The sequence below is a fragment of the Porcisia hertigi genome, chromosome 4 (assembly GCF_017918235.1).
Source record: "Porcisia hertigi strain C119 chromosome 4, whole genome shotgun sequence".
In the NCBI taxonomy this organism is placed as follows: Eukaryota; Euglenozoa; class Kinetoplastea; order Trypanosomatida; family Trypanosomatidae; genus Porcisia; species Porcisia hertigi.
The window spans coordinates 268,737-277,351 of NC_090563.1; the positions used below are offsets into that span (position 1 = coordinate 268,737).

At 58.0% G+C, this 8,615-nt stretch overlaps 2 protein-coding genes across 2 annotated transcripts; both read right to left on the minus strand.

The window, feature by feature from the left end:
• Positions 1-486: 486 nt before the first annotated feature.
• On the minus strand, positions 487-1,011 carry JKF63_07269 (uncharacterized protein; the record flags this gene model as incomplete). The annotated part of the gene is made up of 1 exon (XM_067903209.1): positions 487-1,011. One exon carries the CDS (start codon positions 1,009-1,011, stop codon positions 487-489), a length of 525 nt encoding a protein of 174 aa, XP_067759764.1.
• An 891-nt stretch (positions 1,012-1,902) lies between these two features.
• On the minus strand, positions 1,903-3,645 carry JKF63_07270 (uncharacterized protein; the record flags this gene model as incomplete). The annotated part of the gene is made up of 1 exon (XM_067903210.1): positions 1,903-3,645. The coding sequence occupies one exon, from the start codon at positions 3,643-3,645 to the stop codon at positions 1,903-1,905; it is 1,743 nt and encodes a 580-aa protein (XP_067759765.1).
• Positions 3,646-8,615: the final 4,970 nt, after the last annotated feature.

Below are 8,615 nucleotides of genomic sequence, written 5' to 3' on the forward strand. Positions count from 1 at the left end.
ACACACACACACACACAAAAGGAGGAGGGAAACTGGAAAAGACCCGAAGAGGAAGGGGGGGGGGCGATGATGCGGCCAAAGATGAGACAACACACACACACACACACACGCAGAGCGCTGGCTGCATACATCTCGATTAGATCCTCGCTTCTTCTTGGACGCGTGTGTACGTGTGGGCATTTTCTGATTCGCCTTAATTCTCTGCCCCCGCCCGCTTCGCGCACCCCTCTTTCATGCGCTACACACCACCTGAACAACAAGAGGTGGAAGGAAACAGTCATAAGAAGAGAGATGCACAACATAAAACCGTGGCTCGGTGGTGTGCCTGCGGTGGCGAACATGGCATCTCGCACAGCTGCATCGGTGGCGGGGAAGGGTGTATGCACGCGTCGCGCGACCTCTGCGTGTGTGCGCAAGCGTGCGGTCCTATTTCACAGCACGCCGGTCACCACGCTGCAGTCCCCTCCCCCCCACCCACGCACCCTTTTACATGGTCAGCTCCATGATGGTGTTGACGATGTCGCTGTTGTTGTTCTTCAGCGCCCGGATCGCCTTGCTGCGCGACACGTTCGCCTGGCTCATCACCACGTTGATCTCCTTCTCATCCAGATCGCCAGCGTCCACCTCCTCGCCGTCCTCCTCCTCCTCCTTCGCGACCGGCACAGACGCAGCGGCATCGCCAGACGCCGCCGCGGCGCCAGACACGGCAGCGCGTGCCGCCGCCTCCTGCGTCAGCGCGCTCATGTCCTCCAGCTGTGCTTCGCCAAAGATGACGAAGGTGTTGGTGCCGGGGAAGCGGTACACCTCCGGCTGCACCATGGCAAAGGACAGGGAGCCAATCTTGCGGATGTTGACCTTGACAATGTTGGGCTCTGGCTTGAGGCCCATCTTGGCCATGGCCTTCGCGTAGCGCTTCGACTGCTTCGCCGTCTGCGGCACCTCGGCCGCCTCCAGCGTCGGGACCTCGTCGTCGTTCAGCGCCGCGGCGTTCTGGGCCTCTTCAACAGACATGGCGATATATGGCGTGTGTGGGTGGGTTGAGTGGAGGTGGTGGTGCTGTGTGAGTGTGTGTGATCAGGTGAATTATATATATGAATAATCCTACGTCGATACGATTTTAAATGATGATACGTGCGTGTGTTGGGGACGGGGTAGATGAGGGGAGGGAGGGGGTGGGGGACGATGTTATCATAAGTACTTTTTTTTTCTTGGTGGTGGTGGGAGACCGGGGGGAGGGGAGGGAGGAGCGAGGGGAAGAAGCGGACCAGCAGACGTTCAAATGCGCAAGGAGGGGGGAGGGCGCTGCGAGAGAAAACCGAAAAGGAAAGAGTGTGTTTGTGTAAGTGTGGTGGCATCCAAAGAAACCGGCGGTGGTGCAGGGGGGGGGATCACGTCCGCGCCTGCAGAAAAGTCACTCTGAGCTTATTTTCACACAGAGACTTCCAACACACATCGAATATGAAGACATTGGCACTTGGGCGAGAGGGCCTTCTCATCGTAACCATCGTGTGGGGTGTACCTGAGGTGAGCTGCCTGGAGCAGTCACCACGACTACTGCCTGCCGTAGATGAGTTCGACACGCTCTCCGCCACCTTCTCATTTCTCGCACTGGGATCACCCCCTCCCCCCCCCTTCCACAAAAAAAAAGCACACACAGACACGTGGGGTAGGGGGTAAGGCCAAAAGGATGTTTGGATGGGGGATATCTTCATCAAGACCCCACTCACTCACCCACCCTCATCTCCCCCCCGCCCCTCTAGACCAAAAACAACAACGTCTACTATGCAAACCATATGTGCACACACGCACACGAGTAAAAAAGATGTGAGTAATGCGCTCCTTCACTGGGGAGGGTGACAGCGTGTGTGTGTGTGTGTGTCGTTGCGTTGTCTTCAAAAAGGGCTAATCGATTTCTTCAATCTGTGGCATCCTCTTTTCTTTACCACAATGTAGGCTTAAAGGCCTCGTCGTCGTCGTCGTCGTCGACGGTCTTCGAGTCAGAGTGCTGTTGTAGCCCTTGTCCCTAGTGCTACCGGCAACGGGCTTCTGCTCTGTCTGACGGTCGCCAACTGCAGCGGCAGTGTTGCTTGCGCGAAGATTGGTGCGTGGTGATGGCGTCGCAGTGGGAACGGGAGTGGCCGCAGTGTTTTCTTCTGCAACGACACACGAGGTGCCGATGCACATCACTGCGCACACGACACAGCAAACAAGCAAAACCAAGACACCAAAAAATAGAAGCAGTGGGAGAAACGCCAGGAATGCTGACGGATCAGGTCCGGAGGTGCGCTTGTTGTACTCGTACTCCGCTTTCGCTGCCCACATGCACGTCATGTAAAGCCCACAAGCCGCCGGGAGGGCACGAAGAGTGGCGCTTGTGAGACGGTCCCTGCTAGTTAAACGGCGGCAGTGCCTCTCTTCCCGCTGCTGTTGCTCCTGCGAGGCCGATGGGGTTGCCATGTTTGTGCCCGTGTCATCCTCGACGGGCGTCTCCGAGGAGAGTGACGTGGCGACCTTTGAGTCCACAAAGTAGCCTTCCAGCGCGGCGATGGGCGTACTAACGCCGAAGTACACAATCAGCGGCGTGAGGACCACCCAGAAGCTCAACACAGAAGGCGCAGTGCCACTGTCACGAGTGACCTCGCTTCGTGGCCGTGGTCCCCCGAGACCACTGCGTGCCTCGCGCTGAAGCGCGCGCTGGAATGCCAGGGCAAGGAAGGCATAGAGGCACACGGTCTCGAACAGCAGCCCTGTTACCTGACGCCAGTATCGCCCCGTGTTCCAAGGTTGAGAGTGAGCGGTGTCGTTGCCCGCGCCGCACTCGAGGCGGCTGTGACTCGTTGTCTCTGACTCTGTGGTGCTCATAGCCCCAGCGCGGTGGCCGCCCGGTGGCAGCAGCGGATCGCTGTCTTGTACGCCTGTGCCGTAATTGCCGCTACTGTCGGCTGCCTCCTCCTCACTGAACAAGGCGGAGTGCGTGCGGGTGTAGACAGTTGGCACCAGCATGACGAGGTCACTCACTGACCCCAAGACGCACCATATCGTCCATGGAATGAAGGCCATTATAGGGGTGATACGATGGTCAAGTGCGGCGGCTGTTGTTGTTGCGATGAGAGGGATGATAAGAAGACGTACGCTGGGGATAAGCAGGATGTATGTGCCATGACGCAGGCTCACTACCAACACCGTGACACTGATAAGCACAAGCGCCGGCAGGATACACCAAACAGGAAGTAGAATAAGACCCCACGAGGGCCACTTGTCTGGCGCGTCAATTTTGTAGCAGCTGATGAGCAGAGACGTAAAAAACGCTACAGCCACGAGTCCGACGACAAAACATCCTGCAGCGAATCCGCACGAGGTCAGCAGCAGCAGCAGCAAACTACTCAACACGCCACCGCCACACTCACCAATCTGTTTCATTCCTTTGCGGCCGAAGGTGTCGTACAGCTGACGCTGGCGCGGATCGGTGAGAACGCGGTGCGCCTCCTCGATGCGCTGAAACTCCGCGACGGTCGCACCAGCATTGCGATCGGGGTGGTACCGCAGGGCAAGGAGGCGGTACCGCTGAGAGATCTCTGCTGGGGTACAATGCGTGTCGAGCCCGAGAACCTCGTACAGCTCACCACTGGACTGCCGAGGGATCATGTGTACATCAAAAGCGGATGGTTCCTCGCCTCACCCCCCCCCTACCCACCCACCCACGTCAAACTAAGGCGACCAAAAAAAAAAACAAAGTGCACACAGGGACGCTTGCAAAAAAAAAAAAACAAAAAGAAATGAAGCAGAGGTGCGCTCGGGGGAGGGGAGGGGGAAAAGGGGGAAAAAAATACACGCCAACACGTCTGCAGATGGTGGTGTACGAGAGCGGTGAGGTGTATGATGCGGAGCAACACAAGCAAAATGTTTGCTTTCACAACAGAGAGAGAGACAGAGAGAGAGAGAGAGAGCGGAAACACAGAGGAAGAGCAGAATGAGCAGAGACCTGGAAAGAACAACATAGTTACGTGAGAATGGGGTATGCCATTCAACCCATCGGTACCTACCGCCTTCCTTTGTCCACCGCCAGCGCGGAGGGGTGTGGGGAGGGGGGGGGGGAGGGAGACAAGGTGAGTGGAAACGCGAGAGGGTGAGTTCCCAGTCCCTTCCGTTTGGCTAACGGCTCCACACTATGGTCGTAACGTTGTAGCTCCCCACCAGGACGTATATCTTCTTCCCTTTGACGACAACGGTGGGGTCGACCACACGTGAGTGCTTGGAGTTGACCCGAGAGTTCTTGATGGCGATCTGCGTTTCCCACGTTTGGCCGCCGTCCGCGCTGTACTTCACAGCCGTTTCGATGAAGGTATAGTCAGTCGAAGCGTCGTAGCGGGCATCCGCGATGGCGATAATCACGCCATCCACCTCGACCAGTGACGGGATACGGAAAGAGTGGACCACACGCTGTGTGACCACTCCTTTATTCTCAAAGGGCACGGTGGTCACGCCTCGCTTGAAGAGCTCGATGCGACGCGGCGCGGGCAGCGCTGCGGCGACGGCGCACGTATTCCCACCGACCAGGAGAGCGAGAAGGCACAGTGTGAGCAAACTCGACCGCCAACGCGCCACTGGTCGTTGGCCACGTGAGCGCCTCTGCTTTGCGAGCATCCGTAGGCCCCCCCCCCTCCCCCCCTGGTATGATCGGCGGGTGGTTTATATCTCGCGTTTTACTGTGTCCAAGGGTGTGGTGGTGGTGGGGGGGGGGTGTCGGCACGGGGCAGTCGAATGGGGATATAGTTCAGGCTTCAACAGCGAGCGCGGATACGATGGTGTTTATACATGTGACGTTGTCTGTGAAGCGGGGCGCGTGTGCGGGGAGAGCAGATTGGCACACCACATACACGAGCAAAGAGGCGAAAGAAGGTCAGAGGGGCAGCAAAGTGAGGGGGACGAGGCCGTGGGAGGGGGAGTGCACGTGGGCTGGTGAGCATCCATGTCAACTCATGGCTGCCGTTAGCGTCATGTGCGCGATCCAAAGTAGGAGCAGTACAGCACTCCCTCGTTTGTGGGGGAGGGGGAGGGGGGAAGGCGCCGCGTCGTCGCTTGGTCATCCAGCAACCCTCTCCCCCCCCCTTCGAGAGGGGGAAAGACAAACGGCGGTGAGAGAGATGAGAGGGAGAGCGCGTGCGCGCATTGGTGGCGCCATTACCGACGCACCGCGGCGGACTGACAGGACGAAAGCCGGCACTCCCGCGTGGACGACACCGCCCCCCCACCCCCTCGAGCGCACACATACATACACATACACACACACACACACAAAGGGTACCGAGGGAGGCTCGTGCTATCCACGCCACACCCACCCCTCCATCTCACCTCAGCGGCGCTGCAGTCGTACCCGCACATGCCGACTCGGCTATGTTTTGTTTTTTTCAAGCCAAAGAATCCGAAAACGAAGCCAAAAATATCATCAACAGCCATACACACATGCTGTCCCCGAAATAATGAAAATAGAAGAAACGGTGCCAATCGAGGGCCCGCCTCGCTGCAAAAAAAAAAAACAATAGAAAACATTGTTTGAGAGAGGTCCCACAATATCAGAATGCGGCGCGTGGCCTCCCGTATGGATCGAGGGGGAGGGAGCCCGGTGTGCAAGCGAGAAACGCATATGGCACCGCTGTGCTAGGCCCCCTCTCTTCCCTCCTCTGCGGGGATGTCCTCCAGGCTTCACGATGCACAGACGCCAGCGGAAGCGTGAAATCTACATATCACCCACCTGCTGCACTGTATTGCAGATGGGACGGGTCTCTCTGTCTGCCTTCTCTGAAGAAGTGGGCGTGACGCCACACTCGCACTCGGCGTTCACTTACAAGGGGGAGGGAGGGGAAGAGCGGAGGAAAAAAAAGAGGAGCCCCCCACACTCTGATGTGACAGAGGGTCCTCCGCCTCATGAAGCGGACCAACCCGGGACGATTGCCACCCGAGGAGGGAGAAAAACAAATAAGTGTACATTTAATTGTGTGTGTAGTTGCGAGTGCATGCTTGCACCCCGCGAGGAAAAAAGAATGGAAAAAAACGCGTGAGGTCAGGGCGTGCGGGTGACACCCCCGTCAACGGTGCACGTCGGCGACGAGTGTGCGCCCACCTGAGCCGCGAATTGCGCGAAGAGTCTCGTTCTTCTCCTTCCCTTCAATGCAGGGGATAGAACGTAATCAAAAATAAAATCACAAAAACAGAGAGAGTCAGTGTTGACCTTTAAGTTCATTTGCAGTTTATAAGCAATAGGAGCAACAAACAGAAGATAAGCAATAGTGTGGTTCGTGTCTGCAGGGTCGCTCGTTGAAAGCTTCGGTCCCTGTCGGGGTACCGCTCACTTTTGCATGAGGAGGCAACCTTTGCCTGCAGAAGCGCGTTAGCTTCACTGTTGGCTAGCGGCCGGTTGTACAGGAATGCATGACATACAGTCGTCTCGATGTGCCTTCCGCTCTTGCCGTCACCGTATCCGCCGATAGCAAAGTGCGAGAGGCCATTCGGTTTTACGCGCATCCCGAGCCGTTGATTTGCCCTCCCCAACGGCTTCCCGTCAACGTACACGGAGCCGACATCACCCGTAAGTGTAAGCATGACCTGATACGCCCGAGTGGGTTCCCACGACCCCGTTGGGGCACCCTTCGTCATCCCGATTATCGGGATCCACTGCCCCTCCTGGTTGTATGAGAGCCCGATGACACACTTTTTGCTCTCGGCATCGGCGGCGAGACAGATGAGCAGGTTATCCCCCTTCGGGATTCTTCCGATGGACACCGTTGCCACCAGCGTGAAGCTTTGGTGCACGAATTGGTACCGCCGGTTTTGCCCCTGCTTGTCCACGGGCCACTGCGCCCCACCTCCTACACCACTGAACCTCTGACCATAGGGGGTCACATGAGCCTTGGCTGTCACGGCGTCCACACACTGGTACGCGTCGTGCCAGTAGCCCTGCGCCGTGTCGAGCGGTAGCAGCAGGCCGGCAAGCCCATCCGTTGGGACGGCAGCCCCCAAGGCACCCGCTGAAAGCGCATCGTCCTGCGTTTTCCAGACACGGACCACGCGCTGTATTTCGGCGAGGTGGTCATCCAGGAAGGCCAGAACGAGGCTGTACCTCTCGTTGTCGTTCGTCTCGTGCAAACAGTACAGCTTGTTATCGGAGAGCATCAGTGAGCTGTAGCCCGAGTTCTCGTCACCGTGTGATACCTGACCAACGTCATAGACGCGCAGATTGTCAGTGACCCACAGATGGAGCCGGTCACGGTTCCACCCCCCCTTGAGGTTCAGCGGCTGCGTCAAAAGCATCACCCGAAGACCCTCAATGGTGACAGCGAGGACGCTGTTCTTACAGCCGGGGCCGACACGCGTTGGTGAATTCCCCCAGACGCGAGAAATCGTTTGGGATGCCTCCCTCCACGGCGCCCCAACGTTATCGGCCTTGAAAACCATTCGGTAACCAATGTCTGTGCGAGCATTCAGAAGCAGCTTCCCGTTCCACTCAACCAGGGAGGATTCTGTTGGGCCCCGGCCGGCCGCGTTCTCCTCGACCTTCCACGTGTTCCCATCGTCGCTCGAATGCATTAACGTCGCGTATACCACTAACGCAGTGTTCAGGACCTGCACCGGAAAGATAAGAGTACCGCTCTCCGTCACGACGGTACGGCCCACCCCCCCGATAAACTGGGTGGCTGGCGCGCCACCGACACTGCGAGGCAGGAGATGTTTCAGCGAGGTTGGCTGAGACCAGGTGATCGTCGCTTTGGGCTCGCCGTTGAGCACTGACTTTTTAACCTCGCCCACCACCAGAAGGGCCTCCCAGTCCATCCCATCTCTCTGCTGGCTCCACACTATGGTCGTAACGTTGTAGCTCCCCACCAGGACGTATATCTTCTTCCCTTCGACGAGAACGGTGGGGTCGACCACACGTGAGCGCTTGGAGTCGACCCGAGAGTTCTTGATGGCGATCTGCGTTTCCCACGTTTGGCCGCCGTCCACGCTGTACTTCACAGCCGTTTCGATGAAGGTCATGTCATTCGAAGCGTCGTAGCGGGCATCCGCGATGGCGATAATCACGCCATCCACCTCGACCAGTGACGGGATACGGAAAGAGTGGACCACACGCTGTGTGACCACTCCTTTATTCTCAAAGGGCACGGTGGTCACGCCTCGCTTGAAGAGCTCGATGCGACGCGGCGCGGGCAGCGCTGCGGCGACGGCGCACGTATTCCCACCGACCAGCAGAGCGAGAAGGCACAGTGTGAGCAAACTCGACCGCCAACGCGCCACTGGTCGTTGGCCACGTGAGCGCCTCTGCTTTGCGAGCATCCGTAGGCCCCCCCCCCCTCCCCCCCTGGTATGATCGGCGGGTGGTTTATATCTCGCGTTTTACTGTGTCCAAGGGTGTGGTGGTGGTGGTGGGGGGTGTCGGCACGGGGCAGTCGAATGGGGATATAGTTCAGGCTTCAACAGCGAGCGCGGATACGATGGTGTTTATACATGTGACGTTGTCTGTGAAGCGGGGCGCGTGTGCGGGGAGAGCAGATTGGCACACCACATACACGAGCAAAGAGGCGAAGGAAGGTCAGAGGGGCAGCAAAGTGAGGGGGACGAGG